The 19391-nt window shown below is 31.2% G+C and overlaps 1 protein-coding gene across 1 annotated transcript; it reads left to right on the plus strand.

Moving 5' to 3' along the window:
• The first annotated feature begins 10004 nt into the window (after positions 1–10004).
• On the plus strand, positions 10005–18585 carry LOC104897885 (11-beta-hydroxysteroid dehydrogenase B). Its single transcript, XM_010684853.4, has 6 exons — positions 10005–10362; positions 12231–12423; positions 12567–12652; positions 12747–12878; positions 13016–13180; positions 18082–18585. The coding sequence occupies exons 1-6, from the start codon at positions 10180–10182 to the stop codon at positions 18379–18381; spliced, it is 1059 nt and encodes a 352-aa protein (XP_010683155.1). The 5' UTR covers positions 10005–10179; the 3' UTR covers positions 18382–18585.
• The last annotated feature ends 806 nt before the right edge of the window (positions 18586–19391 follow it).

Consider the following 19391-nt stretch of genomic DNA (forward strand, 5'->3'; position numbering starts at 1 on the left):
GCCTTGCGTTCCATCGCGGCGGTAACACTCCCAAAGTCGATGCGACGTAGCATTAGACGTGTATGGATTTTGGGGGTGTTACAGTAGTACTATACTAGGAAGCTTTAATAAGTAAGTTTTCATGATGGTAAAGGTTTTCAAACACAGTTAAAGGGGGTTTAAAGTATTTTAATATTGGTGAAAATTTATGGAGTATTGATTTGTGGTTATATTTGATTATTTTAGGCAGAGAATTCTCTTTAGGCAACTTTTAAGCTTGTGAAAGTGGCCTCTCGATTTGTCTACACAAAGTACGTACATACCTATGTGTTAGTTGAATTAATAATATGCCCTAACGATGGAATCTTTGTAGTATCATGTATAGGGAACTATTCTTAGTTCATATGTGATTTATATTCAATTGGATTTACAATGTTTTATGCCGTTGTGTGAAGCATGTTGATTATGATGATATTATGTTTGTATGGAATATTGATGCAAGCATATGGGATTTGGGAACTTTACTTTATTAATTTACATGAGGGGTTAATATTTATGTTGGTATTGGATCATGATTGAATCATGTTGTTCCTTTTGATTATTTTAATTACTTTATTAGGACCAAGGGTCTTATTTGGTAAGTTGTTTTTCACCTATGAAAAGTTGGTTGATTTTTGACTTGACTCAACAAATAAAAAAGGTTATGGGCTTAATGTTGGAATTAATCTTGGGTTGTTAAGTTATTAATCACCTTATCTAGGTGTAAGATAAAAATGAAAGTTTGTGATTCTTTGATGATTATATCATTTGTCCTTCTTGTGCGTCATAATAAGTGAATAAATATTAATCATGTAAAGTTAAATGTGAATAGCAATAACTTTATATTTGTGCATGTCTGAAGTATTGGACAAGTATCAGTTGGAGTACATGAGGGTAGCCCATGGCTTTTCTTGGGACCGGATTGATCACTGTGTCCTATTTTTATTTTAAAGGTTCCTCGATATCATAGGTTAGGCGAGTTTGGAGTCGCGCCCGTACTTTGTCTTCTAGATAGAAGAGTGGTTTTGGTTTAGACAACTCGTTCCATTACTATTCCATCTAAATTAATTAACTTATTAGTTGTGGAGTTAAGTTCAGTAAAAGTAGTATGCGATGTTATTATATTATTATTTATCCCTGGTTAATATTTATTAGTATCATGTTAGGTTTATTTATTTATTTACTATGTATTACTCAACTTTGTTGATTACATGCTTTGTGTTTATGTGTTGATCATGGATATGCCTTATTGATCTTGGGATGACCCAATTGGTGATCAGTCTTTCAGGATCAATAGAACATCGTCGTCACAGGTTTTAAGATGATGCATCATGGGTTTGGGAATTGGAGATTTTGTGTTGACTTTACATTTTACAATTGACTTTATACTTTTCATAGTTGACTTTGACTATTGTGGTTGACTTTTAACTTTGAGGTTGACTTTTTTGTGTTTGTTTGACTTTTGGAGTTTACTTTTTGGTCGACTAAATTTTATTATCAAAGTTTATTTATTATTATTTCCGATGCAAAAATCTGAATAAGCCGATACGTTAAACATGGGTGATAATACTTTGATAATTCTCTAAGTTTTATATTGAAACGGTATTTTGAAAATTAGAGAATTGTCGGGGTATTACAATAGGTCTCAAATTGCATGTGAATATAATTATTTGGAAAATAAGACATCGTCTCTAATTATGTGTTGAATTAAAATTATATGGTTGTCCATAAATATGTAAATTTTCAAAAACAAATTTCTATATTGCTTCTAATTATATTCGAGGCAAAATCATATGATTGCCCCTAGATATATATGGGTTTTAGAAGGAACTTTCTATATTGCCTTTAATTATATTGTGAGACAAAATTATATGGTTGCCCCTAGATATATATATGTAGTTTTTAGGGTTTTTCTACATTATACCCTTGTATTTTTTCAATTTTTACGTTGTACCCCAAACTTTTCAAAATTCCACACAATACCCTTGAACTAACCTTTTTCAACGGACAATGCCCCTACCACTGATTATACATCATTAATTTCGTCTACTTTTTATAATCCGGTGGAACGAATCTAATTAGTGAATAACCTTCTAAGGGTTAAACTATGTATAAGTCAAATTAGTTCCAACAAATTTAAAAAAATAATGAAATTAATGACATATAATCAGTAGTTTGGGCATCGTGCATTAAAAAAGGTAAGCTTGAGGGTACCGTGTGGAATTTTTAAAAAGCTAGGGTAAAACGTAGAAATTGAAGAAACACAAGGGTATAACGTAGAAAAACCCTAGTTTTTAAAAGTAATGTTTCATATTGCCTCTAATTATATTTTAAGGCAAGAATATGTGGTTGCCTCTAGTTATATTTTGAGGCAAGAGTCTATGGTTGCCTCTAAATGTAGAGCCTTTCAGAGGCAACAAGTTATATTGCCTCAAAAAGAGACTTTTAAAAGCAACCATTAATTAAGCAGCGACAAAACTATTAGAGGCAACCATTAATTTGCTTCAAAAAGCAATTGGAGACTACATCTTTGATTTTAGAGGCAAATCTACCTTGCCTTTGTAGGCGATTTTTCTTGTAGTGTTGCACCTGGCGCACATCTGTACGTCAGGCACAACTTTTCCTGACATATGACACTGTGCCACACTGCGTCTAGGGCATAGCTCTGTGTTAGACGCCACTTTTCTTTCTTATTTTTTTCAAAACGCTTACCACGTGTACGCTTTCTAATGTGCATGCCGCGTCATGCGCTTGACACGTCAGCCTGCACAAGACGCGGCTTGCGCGTGAACCGTAGTGTCATTTTCCCTATAAATAGGGTTGATTTTCGTACATATTTCAAAAACGGATTTTTCACATAACACTCGACGAATATATGATGAATACCTCTCTACGAACTACAAAACCTCCCTACAAAATTCATACTTTCAAACACAAATACATTCAATCTACATACTTTCATACATTCAAATTTCCAAGCTTCATGATTGCTCGTCCTGAAGGTTCCCAGTCTCATAGACCCAAGCCACGGTATAATCCTGAGGCTCCTTAAATAAATTAATTATTTTTGTATTGTAGTTACTTACTAGTTCTTTCATGATGTAGATATTTAATATAAAAATCGTGCCTCTGTATATTCTAATCCCTTTTCTACACTTTATTTTATATTCATATTATTATTATCCATATCTTAGCATTATATGTTTTCATGATTGTCCTACTTTACTACTTATAATCACCCACATGTTATTATTGTTAATCAAAGACCTAAATAATTGTTCTAATATTAATCAAATTAATTTAGACAACCTGTTAGGTTCCCTATAAATTGACTGCATAATAACATGTTTGCTAAAAAATAGTCTTTTATGTGTTTTCTGAACCAACCTAGATTAATTATTTTTAGGGTGCATAAAACATCATTTGGTTATTCTATTGCTTAAAAATTGACATGAATCGATATTAAGTAGAGACCAGCAATGGGCAATATGGTTCCTGTATTGTACCCTTGCCGAACTCAAAACTTTGGTTCATTTTTACCATCTATGGAGTCTAGACGGGAAAATCTACATTGGATAAGTCCCTAGTTTATCCCTATGATTTTTCATATCCAATTAGGTTTATGATTATTTCTTTAAACACTTGTTGGCGACTTCAAAAACGTTTTTAATATAAAAACATTTACAATAGGGTAGTCAAATACGAATAAGTGCTCATCCCGCTTGGGCAATATTAAGTTGCTCCTATATTAACATTATTGTTTGGCAATTGAAATTCAACAACCACACTCACTTTCTCCATCTCATACTCTGCAAAAACCATTATCGCTTTCCTCTCTCATGATCACCTTCAAATTTTATCTTTATTTTCTCCAATCAAATGCAATCAAAGATGACAATTCTCTCTGTTTTCCTTGGTTTGGGCGCTGTATGTTTTTTGTTTTAAGAATGGAAGATTTTAAGAAGCTTCTCCTAAAATCATGGTGATGAATATTAATTGTGTTTTGAAATATTATAATCATGTATTTAGAATATTTTAAAACAGACTTCTGACCCATGTGTTCAGTGGCTGATGTAGTTAATGTCATGATGGATCATGTGTCGCACCTTTTTTTTCAAAAAGAGTTGATTGAAATAATCCTTGCTTTGTCTACTCCTTCCCTTAGAGTATAAATTAAATTACAATCCGCACAACCACTAACACTAAGACATAGACTCGCTTTCGCTCCCACTTTTGACAATCCCGTTCATCATTTCTCTTTCCTTCTTGCACCATCACTGCACCATGTTTGGCTAGCCACCGCTCTAGCCATGCTTTTAATTTTAGACCCATGCAAGTTGCACAGGAAATTTATTGTTTTATAACTTTAGGATTTTATACATTATCTCCCCTAAAATCAGGGTTTAAATATTTGATCTGTTGATCTATAAAAGTGATAATATAAAAGTTATGAATATAAGAAATAAATATATACATAAAATTTTGTGAAAGTAAATTTTAATTTGCTATTAACCATATGTACAGGTTTTCTAAATCATGAGTTGTTAGCTACAGAAAATCAATGGCTGGATTCATGATAATTTACTTATTTAAATAGAAAATGACGCACAATCCTTTTTTGTGTGTCACAATAGCCATTGGTCAAACTGGGATCAATTCTTTAATGTTGTTATCTTTGCTTATTCAGAGTCTTGAATGCACACATTTGATCATCAATTTTTTTTTTTGTAATATATCATTAACAAATTTAATGGATTTAGGCATATCTTATACGATATTCTTAACACATACGGAGTATTAGGATAAAATTATATTAAAATTTTCAAAATCTGGACCTTGAAATAAAAGTGAATGAACATTCTAGAGAAGGAAAAATACTTTTTACATATATATTACCATCAATGTCATTGACTATAGTGAATGCTTTTGGACTTGAGAACTCTGAGAACAACTATATCTAAATGTCAAAACTAATAGCTTGTGATTTTATATTTTATGATCTCGTATTAAGAATAATTAAAACTGGCTTATGACCCAAACATTGTACAACTATGATTTCCTTAAATTGTGCTTGATATTTGAAAATTTTGTTTAATACTTTTGAATTGGCGATATGAAATACTTTTACATATTGCCATCAATATCATTAAATTAGTAAATGTTTTTATACTTTGAGAACTTCATGAGAACAAGTCTATGTAAATTTCAAAACTAATAGCTTCTACTTTAGATGTTATGATCTTGTTTTGAGAAAATTATAACGGGCTTATGATCTAGATGTTGTACACCTAAGATTCTCGTCTGCTCAAGATAAATTTTTTTAGAAAAAAAGCATCTTGACAAATTTGGTTAAACCATAGCTGCAAGTTTGGGTAATGATGCGGATAACTCCTTGTCTATAATTTTTGTCTAGATTTGTGTGTGCTAATTGATTAATTTGGTTGATAATCTAGTATTTCTACTATGATAACCTTTTCATTACTGCCTCTTTTTTATTTGTAAATCTTCTAATCTGATCTCTACCATCCATATCCAAATAACCTTTTGATTTGAATCAACGATTGAACATACATGTCAATTTCTATCTACCCGCCCTACCACACAAATCTCATAGATTTAGCACATAAAAGAAAACGTATATATTTTCGTCCTTTTGTGTGATATTTTGAGTAACAAAATTTCTCATATCAAAAGCTTCTTGTTCTCATAGATTAAGAGCATAATGTATGTTATAACAAACCAAGAATCTAACTCTCATATCATTTTAGGTTTTTCAAAAAGTGTAATATACTCTTGTTTTCATTCATATGATGGTAGGTAGTATTATTGGACATTATTTGAAACCATCTTTTCCGATATGGACTAAAATTGAATTTAATAAAATGTGATGCATACGACTCAACTTTGATCAATAATTTTGCTTAATTATTGGAAAAAAAAAATGAAAATGAGTAACCTTATATTTAGAGCTCAAATCCAAGAGGCTTGGAAATTCCTATATTTTTGTCTCTAGATCTTCATTCTTTCCTTTGCTTTTTTTTCAATAGCAAAATCCTACTTGATATTGGAGAACTTTCAATGAAAGTAAAAAATTATTTTAATGTTACACATCTCAAAAGGAAATAATTTGTAAATAATATCTTTTATGTCGACAAATTTGAGTGAATATGAATTTTCGGGAGTCGAAGAAGAAAAAAAAGTTGATATCGTTTACTTTCCGTGTTCGGATTATTGGAGGAGGATTGGGATAATTGTTGAAATTCATAATAGCTTATTTTCCCTTGTAATTTTATGAAGTTTTCATATCTTTGCAGAAACCTTGATGATGCAGCCAAATTCATATCAAATGAAGCATCACTATATTTACAATAACACCAAATATATTGTTTCTCATCATCATTATCAACTACTTCTACAGCAACATCAACAAATATATGTTGACTATTACTTAGGTTTATAAATTTGTTCAACAAATTATTAGGTAAAAATATTGGGGCACTTCGGTCATTGAGTTTCTCACAAAAATCAACAAAATCATTGGCGTTGTCAAGTAAATTGCTGAGGTTTTTTTCCACCACCAGATGTCCAGGTTTTTGCTTATAATATGAATTTACAATTTTTGCCCATTTGCTAAAAAAAAAAAGAAAAAAAAGGAAAGCAATCCATTTTTTTATTCTCCCTGTTGTGGCTCCATGTGCACATGACACATTAGTGTCTTATTGTCATCAAAATATTGTAATCACTCTCTTTAATCATCCTCAAATGCGTGGAGAAGATTACCAAGCTAAAAAGAAACTCAACCTTCCTCCTCTTCTCCTATTGCCTTTTGTTTCTCCAAATCGTTGCTAGATTTTTCTTGTCACATAACTCAATTCACATCTCCCTTCCCTAAAACCTCTCATGTCCCTTGTCGCATCCTTCATCTTTCTTCTCCACATACATTCGGTTTCTAAACTCCTAAAGTAACAAAATTTTTAAAAATCAGTAAGCTTAATTCCACCAAGATCAACAGGATTTCAACCATTCATCCATGAAATTTTTTTCTATCATACATTGTATGATTATTTGTCAAATAATTAGATGATACATAAGTATATTGCTAAAGAAAAAAACCAAGGCCCCAACTTTCTTTTCTTCCCTCTCTCATTTTTATAGTTGTAATTTTGTGATTCAAGTAATCAAAAAGAAGAAATCCAAAAACCCTAATCTGGTTGTTTGATTCATCGTTCCAATTGTCTCTCCTCCGTTATATATCTGCAACCTTCAGTTCTCTCTCTCCAAAGTGCGTGTTGTTGTGACACGGTGCTACTGCGTCAGAACCATATGTCGCCAGAGTTGCTGCTACTGCAATTCGACACTACATTGAGCTGATGTGATTATTGAAGTCATTAATCTGCTGCTACTTCCATCTTGTGCACCACCGTGATATTGTAAATGATGCACCACCGTCGTAGGAAGAAGTGGTCTCATAGAGCTCAGTTCCTCTCTATATAGTTTCCTCGGTTCATTTATGTTGATGTAATGTTGCCAAATATATAGAATATCAATAACCGAAGAACATATAACATATTGCCATATATAGTGGATCTGATTGTGAAGCAAATAATTACTTTACAAAATTTAACTCAATTACAGGCGAAATTCACGACAGAATTTGATAATAATCTCTCTTTGAAAATCGTGTACAACGCAAGGGACTATTTTATTGTTCCATGTTATTTTAAAATCTTTATTTATACTTGAAATTTTTTTACGAATCAATGTTAAGAGTTTCTGGTAGAAATGTTAATTATTAATTTGAAATTGGATTATTATTTGATTGATTGACAATTATCATTAACATAGGAAACAATTAAGGTTGATTGAGAAATTAAAATCATTACCATAGTTGACGTATAATATTATTCGAAAATTAACCAAGAATGGGGTGATTAATATATGGGATAATGATATTAATTGCGTAATTTAAATCACTAATTTACTCATAAGTGCCACGTGGACACCGTTTTTGATAGCCATGATTTGGTTTTGCTCTAGGATTGTTGGTGATTGTAAGCTTGCCACATAGGATTTATGATTTTACTCTAGATAATAAATATAGATTAACCTAAATCGAAAATTTTCAAATTTTTTCTCACTATAGCCTTTTTAAAAATCATATATTCATATTGTCCTAAATTTTCAAATATTTTCCTCACTAGGCTGTTTTTACTATTAATTTTTCATTTGTTTATATTAATAAAATTCAATGAAAGCAAGAAATTTACCAAAAAGTTAAAAAGAGTATGCCTTCTTTTCATATTACCCCCAAGTTAACAAACCTAATTTAAAGTTAGTTTACCGTATAAAATAATGGAGTTTTGTTACAAATGACATGAAACTTAATCTTGATTCTGCAAAATATAAGTTTCGAGTCACTATTCGATCAATTTACTACTGAACTGAGTCATAATAATTGACAGCTCTATCCACACCTTTGTTTGGCCTGCTAATTTACCGTATTGGAAAAATAATGGAGTTTTGTTACAAATGATATGAAACTTAATCTTGATTGTGCAAAATATAGGTTTCGAGTCATTATTTGGTCAATTTATTACTAGATTGAGTCATAATAATTGACAGCTCTATCCACACTTATGCTTGGGCTGCTCATTAATTACTCGGCCTCTTCCAACCGAGAGAATGATGTTATCATCTTGCCCAAAATTAAAGAAATGTTCCCTCCATTTTTCGTGGTTCCACCTCGGCTTATTCACTTTGCACATACCCATGTTCACCATCTTTTATTTTTTAATGTTTTTAACAATATTTTCTCCATTTCATTATACTTGTATCAATTCTCATTTAACGACTTTTGATTGCGTCATTACATTATCTAATAATAAATTCTTTCTCTTTCTACAATATCACATGAGTCCCTTTTGTTTCTTTGTCTTTAACTTTTTCTATTTCTCTTTTCGTCACATGATCTTCATATTGATTTGTGTGTTAAAATCCAATAATTTAAATTATAATAATGAAATTATGAAGCATAAACATAAATATTACTTTCCTTGTTTTTTTTTCTATTACAACAACTGGGTTTTGCACATGCCAATGCATAACTGTAACTATTAATATCTTTAATTACTTCTTAGTAAAAATTATTAAAATTATATATTTCAAAAGTATATATCTAGAAGAATCTAACAAGACTCCACATGACCATATTTTTTCATGCACAAAAACATATTAAAAGATAGTCAAAAGATAGTGGGTGAATAGTGTACAAACCCAATTGTTGCAATAAAAAAGAACGCAAAAAGTATGAAATAAAATTATTATTAACTTTGTCTAAATATATATTTTGAAATTAACAACTTAATAGAGTATAAAACTATTTATGAGGCCTCAACCTTCAACTTAAACTTTTGGTTGAGTTGGATCCTTTGACATAGTATTAAAGCTCGGGTGACATAAAGGTCACGGGTTCAAATCATATCTAGCACATGCTTTTTAAGTGGAATATTAATCACTAAATATGAGAGATGTCTATGCTACAAACACACTTGAAGCACAAATACTTTATGCATGAGAAGACGTGATAAAATATAAAACTATTTTTAGAACCTTAACCATCAATTTTTTTAATTTTTTTTTTATTGAGTTGCTGCTTGAACACAACTTTATATATGTTTTTCAAACATTATATATGTGCATGAGTGAATATAAGAATCAAAGTATATGTATCTTTTTTTTCTATTGAGATCATTATAGCTCGTTGAGCTTATCTAATAGAAGAACCAAACAGTGAACCGATGAATTTGATGCGACCAATCCTTAACGCCAAAATCAAAGCTAAAACCACATATCTAAAATGCTTAAGCCAAAAAACGCCAAACAAAATGGTAGTCCATCAGTCATCATAATAAACTTCTGAGAAAAGACACGTGCCATAAACCACCCTTGCATGAAAACATAGTGTTGATCATGTAGCACCTCTTTAAAATATGTCCAACTAAATGCCGAACATTACTAACACTCATCCCATCCTCTATCTTCACTTCTTACAACTTTTTATTTCTTTCTTCCTTCAATACTTTCTTATTTCCATGTCTGATTAAAAAAAAAAAAAAAGGTAGTGTTTGATCATAATTAAGTTGAAGATTAAAGATCAAAATCATGGATGTTCTTAATTCTTTGATGAATTTTGTGGTACCTCCGGCAAGCTTGGTAATGCTAGCTATGGCATGGCCAACTTTAAGTTTTATAAATGCATGTGAATGGGTTTATGGCTTGTTTTCCTACGAGAATATGGAAGATAAAGTTGTCATCATTACTGGAGCGTCCTCTGGACTTGGCGAGGTACGTTCTGTAGCTACCCTCGTTATTCACACTGGCGGATTCAGGATTCTTTTAGGAATATATGATGATATTATTCCAAAGGATGATAACTAGTGTTTTTACTTTCAACTTTACATACACATCTAAAATTATTGCCTTATTGGGGAGGCCATGGCTTATGCCAACCCCTCTTCGTTTGGCCGCCGTTTAAATCAATGATAATAATATCTATACAAATATATTAAAAGACGTGTATAAACAAGAAACTGTGTCATGTGTGACTTTTTTCTAAGATTAATTCATGTACAATCAAAAAATTGTGTAGTATAAGGTTTGATTCTAAGATCTCACGTACATATACTAAAATCTTGATCATTAGACTAAGTTATATTTAGTGTTATTATCATAAAGTATTATAGTCTAGGACATATTTCGGGCCTTATAACTCATGATATACATGTTAATTAATATAGTCATGTCAGTTGTTATCACGTGAGCTCTCATTAGATTTTTCTGATGTGTGTATTCCATTGTCTTATTATTTTTAACTTTTGAAAAACATAATTATAGGTATAAATTGATTGTCAGAAGTGCGTGGGTGTTACTTTTCTATTATTTAGTGGAACAACTGAGAAAATACCGTCATTTTCTAAGTTGGTTGCTGTAATTATATGCTATTGATAGTCCTCAAAGATCAAAAGGTATAGTATTAAATTTCGTCATCCAAATTAAAAGCTTCCAGAGGTTCACAATAGCATTATTTATAAAAAAAAAAGGAAACGAAAAATTCTGGAGGTAAATGAATTTTTCAGATTTGGTGGTGGGAGGGCTGAATCGGGGGTCAGATGTATGAGTTCTAATTATTTGGGCTAAGGTCTTTCTAAAGCCTCTTTGCTTTTCATATGTCTGCCTTGCAAATTTGTTTAAAGTCTGTGTCTCCTTGAATGAAAATGGTGGGAAACAAGGAACAAAAGACTCAACAAGAGAAATCATGAATTCTACTACTTCCTCCGTTTTTTTTTTTTTTTTTTAAGATGTTACACTTTCTATTTTAGGAAGTTTTAAATTAGATGTTACACTTTTATTTTGGGTAATAACTTCTCTCTATCTCTCTCCTATCACATGTTCACATGGGACCCATTTGTTTTTCATTATCTCTATCTCTCTCCTCTCCAAAAATTACCTAGGAGTTCGTGATTTGAAAAGTGTAACATCTAATAAAAAACGGGGGAAGTATACTAAATTAGTGCAATGCATGAAAAAATTATGCCAAAAATTATGCGTGTAATATATTGGGGATTTCACTTATGGTGGCAGTGGACTGTTAGCCCTGTTGTCTTCTGGTGTGTAATGTCTGCTAGTAGCTTAGCAGTGGTTGGTTGGACCATTTACCTTTCATGATAAAAAAAATAAAAAAAATGATGAGGCATATTAAGGAAAAACAACAATAAGGGTGTTAAAGGTGCAAAAAGGGTGAAAAGAGGATGTTTATAGTCATATATTAAACATACATTTGAGTTTATGTTAAAGCTCGATGGAAAATTTTTGATTCGGTAACAAATTAAGGCTTATATGATGTCGGGGTTATTTTTTATACCAATTTGTCAAAATGTTCTTATTTTTCGTGCTAATATGTGGCCGGTGACTTCTCTATACTAATTTGGTGAACACTTGCCCTTTTTTCGTACCAATTTGATAATTTGGCCTAGTTTTCTCTCTGTCTCTCCTCATAAGTCAATAATATGGCTCCCTTTTTCTATTTCTCTCTATCTCTCTCTCCTATCTCTTTGGTTATTGTGCTTCTCCCTATGTTGTACATTTATTAGAACACAGAAGTATAAATGTATATAATCTTATTGATTTTTAAACAAACTGTTCAACTTTGACAGCAAATCGCTTATGAGTATGCAAAAAGAGGAGCCATCCTTGTGCTAGTTGCACGAAGAGACACAAGGCTTCGTGGGATAAGTGAGAATGCAAGACAGATGGGTGCAAAGCATGTCATGATTGTGGCTGCAGATGTGGTGAAAGAAGATGAGTGTCGCAGGTTCATAAATGAAACAATGACCTTTTACGGTCGTGGTAAGTTTCATGCACACAATGCAAGGGATTTTCTTTTAGATCAACATTAATTATTGCATCATAATTTAATTTATGAAGTTTGTTATTACCACTTCTCGTACTACATTAACTTATTGCTTATTCTTATTCTTATTCTTCAACAGTTGATCATTTAGTGAATGCTACAAGTTTGGGTCATACATTCTATTTTGAAGAAGCGAATGACACGTCCGTATTTCCTCATTTGATGGTTAGTTATGGTTGGGTTTGCTTAACACTTGTTGTCATTGTTATTTTCATGTGATATGAGAACTAAAAGGTAATTTTTCTAATGTTTTTTTTAGGATATAAACTTTTGGGGAAATGTTTACCCTACTTACGTAGCTCTTCCCTACCTACGACAAACCAGAGGTCGAATCATTGTTAATGCTTCTGTTGAGAACTGGTTTCCTTTGCCTAGAATGAGCTTGTACTCTGTAAGTGTTCTAAATTGTCTTATCATTATCATCTTTTAGAATTTATTCATTTTAATTCTTCGAACATGCCTTTGTTTTCGATTTGGAAGTTTGCTTCCTTGTTCTAATTTATGTTTTTGTTTTTGACTAACAATTAGGCAGCAAAGTCTGCTTTGGTGAACTTTTATGAAACATTGAGACTTGAGGTAAAAGAGGATGTAGGAATAACAATTGCAACCCATGGATGGATTGGGACAGATGTTACAAGAGGAAAGTTGATGGTAGATAATGGCGCGGACATGCAATGGAGAGAAGAAAGAGAGGCAAGTCCTACTTGAGTATTACTATACTTTTTGTTTCTCCAAATATCTCAAAAGTATCTATATTATTTTGATACATCTATGTGTTACTCCTTCCATACCATTACAAAAATAGCTTCCACGTTACTATAGATACAACTCATACAAACACCAAGATTGAAACTAAAGAGTAAGGGGAAATTGGGGTTCTTTATCTAACTTGGGCTCGAGATCTTTTGGGTAGGAGACCAGAGAAAATATATATATATATCGAGGGAGGGCTATGGTGTTCCCCTATAAAAAGTCTTTTTTTGTCCTTCCTAATTGAAAGATGGGGTCATGACTCATGGTGTGTATTGGTGTCTCATTAAAATTCCAATAATAAACCAAATAAGCATTTATAAAGTAACTTGACATAATGAGAAAAATGGCTACTTAATAACAAAAATAGCTTTTACACATATAATTTGACTATAAGATTTCACCTCTAAATGTTCATCACAATTTCTACACACTACTTTATAGATTACATCAGTTTGTACTATACTGATTATAAATTACAGTTTCAAAACTGTATTTAGATGAAATTTTAGAATAGGTCCAAGCGATCGACACATGCATAGTGTGCATAGAAGGCTAGTATATATATATATATATATATATTATATATTATAATATATTATATATATATATATATTATATATATATATATAAAAACGGAGGAGAGGGAAAAGAGGGAAAAAAATTTACCAATTATGAAATAAACGGAGGAGAGAAGAGTTACAGTAAATAGATTAAAATGGAAAGAGGGAAAATTTCTATATAATCTCTATTATATAAGCCAAGGGGGAGCTATTGAGATTTTCCTCAATCATAGCCCTTTCTAATTTAAAATATGTTTATTATCAAAGGAAGTTCAAAGTAGCTAAAATAAACTTTCATAAAAATATGTGTAGTGAACGAAAAAGCTTATGATTGAAGAACAAATTAACATAAATAAAGCAGTTTTCAAATCAATTACAAAGCCAAAGACATATAATTTTAGTTTTACCTAAACTTTGAAATGCAATAACAATACCAACATCCATTAACAAGTTATAAAAAATACTAAGAAAACTTCTTCTTCATCAAGGAATTTCTATATTTTGTATTTACACCAAATAATATCTTATTAGAACTAGTGATTGTAAATTACATCCTTCAAAATTACATTTAGATGAAATTTAATAATAATCGCCTAAATAATTCACGCACACATCACATGCAAAGAAGGTTAGTAGAGTGTAGAGGGAGGATATGACATGGATGTTATATGCTCTTTGTTCATCATATTTGTCACGATATTAACTCTTATAATTTATCACGTTCATTGTGGGACCTAAATTGGAAAATATATGGCTATTGGAAAGAATATATGCCCTCTTTTTGTGCACAAGCATCCAAGCCATCTCGACTTCAAGTGCTTTTCCGATGATACCCCTAATGAAGGTGTGAAAAAAAAACTCCTTGTAAAACCATTTTTACCCCTAATAAGCTTAGAATTAAATGCAAAAGTATTTGATTAGACATATAATATAATTTTGCCTTTGATTTGTTCTATCAAATTCACTTCTATCAAATTAGGTTTTCTTTGTTGAAAGTGGTAATAATTTACACTTGTCATCAATTTCGTTCTTGAGCTTAACAATTCTACTTTGGTGACCAAGTAAAGTCTCACGAAATCTTCCCCCTTTACCTTCAATTACATTTGAAAATGACTTGTAAACTTTATTATGACCATCCCGCATTGGCTATCCACGGATTCCATTATCAAGAAGTGTATTGACGGTATCTTGTACCAATTTCTCCTGACACATTACTAAAACTAATATTTGAACTCTCCTATTTCCTTTATGGCATCAGAATCCCCAATTTCAATTATAATAGCCACTTTCTCTCTTTCAATAAAATGTCCCACACTAACTTCTACACATCTCACATTTTAACAAAATAACAACTAGATTGTGTTCGTGCTAACTTATGAGTGATTTAAAATGTTGAAAAGCTAAACGGAATAGTTTTGATAAATTTGCAATTATCTAACGTCATGTCATACTAGTTTTAATGATGATTATAACGACACTTAAATTAAATATATCAAATTGTGTCAAAGGTCCATTAATGATTAGAATTCTCGTCTTAATTAGATACAGTTTGTAAGAACATTATCTTAAATTTAGTTATATGAGGATGTAGTTCTTAAATTTAATTATATGAGGATGTAGTTCTAGAAGTAAAAATGACCTCCTATCTTATTATTTCGTAAATGTTAATTAATTCATTATTAGCCCTTGTAAATTGTAACAAGTGCTTCTCTGAGTCTCCCAATAGTGATATAATCTATCTTTGCAAATATATTAAAAGGCGTACGAAAGAAAGCATATGTGCCACGTGGCACTCCTCTCAAATTTTTAATGCAAATGTTTTATGTCTATGTACTCCTCACTTTAAAAAAAGTATAGTGAACCTTTGGAATGAAAAAAAAGAGCTTAACCATCAATACACTATGACTTTGTTGTCTAATGTTTTAATAAAATATGATGAAGTCTTGTAATAACTATAATTAACTAAAAAACTTAAACAAGTATATACATCTTTAACACTCTTATTACATAACTTACCACAATTTCTTTTAAGGTATTGTTTTCAAACTCAAACCTTTCAATTTTTTTTACTTACTTATCACGTTGTGACGTGAACTTTCAATTTCTTAATGGACAAAAAATACGAAAAGTAGCAAAATAAATTATGAAATTTAAATATTATAACATATTTGTTTATTGTAACTGACGCGAGGCATCTCCCGGGCAAAAATATTAGTTATGAATATAATATAACGATCATGATAACATACTCTCATAAATGTTGTAACCTTAATACATAGGGCAAACTATATGGTCAAATATCTTTGTCGGGTATAAACATTGTCCACTAAATCACATCAGTATCAAAAGATTTTCCCTTATTATGTTTGTCATTTTTTTTACATACAAATACCGTGCCAAATAATTTGATTATATATGATCAAAAGGTTATTAGAATCTTAAATTTATATCATTCTGATTAAAATTATTGTCATATTATATTATTCCAATGATAATGCTCTAAATATTGTTGTAGTTCATAAATCTGTTTTTACAATATGGACAATTTGACTTTTGATGCTATTCATATACCACACGTTGATCTTGTTATATTATTTGTATCTAAGGATAATATAGTTGTGTGGGTCTTATTAGATCTATCGCATTATGTATATCTCCTCCATTCTGAAATAAATAAAACTCTTCTTTCAAAAACTCTTACATAAAAGAGAGAAGTGTATTACTTATTTTAAAACGGTGGAAATATATACTTTTTCATGATATTTAATTTTTATAATTTTACTCAAATCCAATCAAAGATATTAATCGTCAAAGATGTGCGTTGGCAAACATATAAAAAAAGTATCATGTACGTCATAAAGATAAGATTTCAATCTAGTTTTTGTACTTCTATCAATAATACATGTTTCTGATTAGACGACCATTATGTGAATGATAATATTATAAAATATGTGGGGTCCAATAGATATAAAATGGTAATATACTCATAATCAAGGGGATTTTGTTTGTTGTGCGAACAATTATATATTAACTTTGAAACAATAATGAGATGTAATTTTTTTCTTTGTTTTGTTTGGCGTCCAAGGAGGGGTTATTTATATAATTATACATAATAATAAACTGATTAGGATGGTAATCAAGAACACATTATTAGGATATACTCGCCTCGTTCCATGAAAAATCCCCACTTTTTAAAGAAGGACCACGATGCTTTATTCATATAACACTTTAATCATCCTTGACCATGGTCTCTCTTTTCCATGATGTTTATCTCCCATCATATATAATAAATCCCCACACTATCTTCTCGTCAAATAAAGTAAAGAAAGGAACCACCTTTATACACCTTCGCACCAATTTTCCTTAAGTGCTTAACGGGGCTACTACTTCATGGAATGTAGAGTGTAGCAATTAATTGCAACGAAAAATATTAAGCAAAGTGATTTGGAAAGGTCCTTTGGGGTTTAGAGAACCGTAGCATAGGTGGACCAGTAATTGTGCAATTTTATTTTCGAAAACCATGACTAAGTCTGCATTCTATGTAATTGTTGATGTTGTGTTGGATCCAGCCATGCATTGTATTCTATTATTAGTCGGTAAATTGTCCACTAGGTAAGCCAAGTTTTCTCTGTTTTGAGTACCCCTTTCCCGTAGTCTTTTCCATTTGCTTGTGTCAATGGTTGGAGTAAAAACAATCCTTGTGCAACTTTGATAATGTTGTTAGTTAGAGCTAGATATTACTAATTTAGAGGTTGTTTGGTTAACATGCTAATACACCTGAAGTGGAACTTCTTAGGAAGTAAAAAACGGTGAGGTTGTCCAATTGACCAAAATGGAGGAAACTTTGATAATGTTGTTAGAAGATAGCTATTACTAATTTAGAGGTTGTTTGGTACTTTGGTTAACATGCAAATACATAGGAAGTGGAACTTCTTAGGAAGTAAAAAATGGTGAGGTTGTCCCATTGAGCAAAATGGAGGAACTTGCACTTACTTTTGAAGTTCTACTTCTTCCAAAATGAAGGAAGTTTCTCCAAGTAAGTTGGAATTTCTCATGATAAATCAAACTACTTTTGCCACTTCTTAGAGAACTCCGTGGGGAAAAACATTTCCTGAAATATACTACTTCTACATCCAATCAAACAATTTTTTTATAATTCCACTTTCTTAATTGATAAGAAAAGAAAAGAAGTTGAAAATTTCATATTCGTTATTACTTAGATCATAGAAATATTGTTTTCTATGTTGTTACCAACTCCAAATTCTACTTTTTTATTTGTAGGTACAATCTAGTAGTGAGGCAGTGGATGATTTTGCGAAGCTAATAGTAGCAGGTGCATGCCGTGGAGATCCTTATGTGAAGCATCCTAGTTGGTATGATGCATTCCTTCTTTACAAGGCATTTGCACCAAAGGTTCTAGGCTGGACATTTCGCCTTTTATTGGGCGCCGATAGTAGTAGGAAAACTTCACTGGTTGGTGTAGGCAGGCCCTTGTTGGAATCTGCTTCTCCTAAAAAACCATCCAGTCCAATGACAGGTTCAAGGCTCGCATATGCACCACAACAGATGAAAGTGGAATAAGAGAAGTCTTTAGGGATTTATACATGTTATTTGGTTTCTTTGAGGTTGCTATTTGGTCTTGAATTTGACAATAACCATGTTTTGCTGAGGGACATGCATCAACTTGTATTTTGTGAAAGAGAGACAGAATTTGTTTTCTTTTCCTATAAACAGGCCTTCTTAACCTTATCAAAATCCCCATGGAAAATTTTGAAATTTGGATAATATGATTGGCATTTAATCCAATAGAAATAGACCAAGAAAAAGTGTCATTTTCTAATACTGCGTTCATTCATTAATACATGTTATTCTAGTGTTTTTTTATGAGTGGTATCGAATATATATCACTTCCAATAAATGGTTAAGTTAAAATCTTTTCGTAAATAGTAGCCACTCTTTTGAATGACCTATATTGCTCCTATAATAGTATAGTAGTCATATATAATAGTATCGTCATATATGCACGCGATAACATATCGCGGGTGTTAATTTTAAAATTTATTATTCTATTATCTACTTTAGTTTTATAATTATACTTAAGATATGAAGGATGAATAGTTATGTTATTTCACTAGGAACAATATAAGTGGAGGTGAATTGTATATGTAGAAATAAATGTAATTTTTTGCAGAATTGTACAAGTTAAACAAATACAAGCTAAAAGAACACAATGGATTTTTACGAGGAAAAACTTCTTGGACCCAAGAAGAAGAAACAATCTCGACCACTTGAGATTTTAAACTCAACACTTTCACTAATTAGGTCAAACAACTTTGTTATAACCTAATTTTACTCACGGGTCATATCTTGAGTTCCTAAACTTAAATTCTTGAACAACTGTTCTCTTAACACTTGTTCCTCTTAATTTCACTTGAAGTTTTTTCACTTTAACTTGTTTTACTCAAAACTTATCTCTTACATAACTTCACTTAAAGTCCTCTTACCCAAAAATCAAAATTACAATGATCAATAATAGCTTAGTGGAATAGAGTAAGTAGGCAAAGAACAAACGACTTTTATGAGAGAATGAA

This window comes from Beta vulgaris, chromosome 1, assembly GCF_026745355.1.
Source record: "Beta vulgaris subsp. vulgaris cultivar EL10 chromosome 1, EL10.2, whole genome shotgun sequence".
NCBI classification, from domain to species: Eukaryota; Viridiplantae; Streptophyta; class Magnoliopsida; order Caryophyllales; family Amaranthaceae; genus Beta; species Beta vulgaris.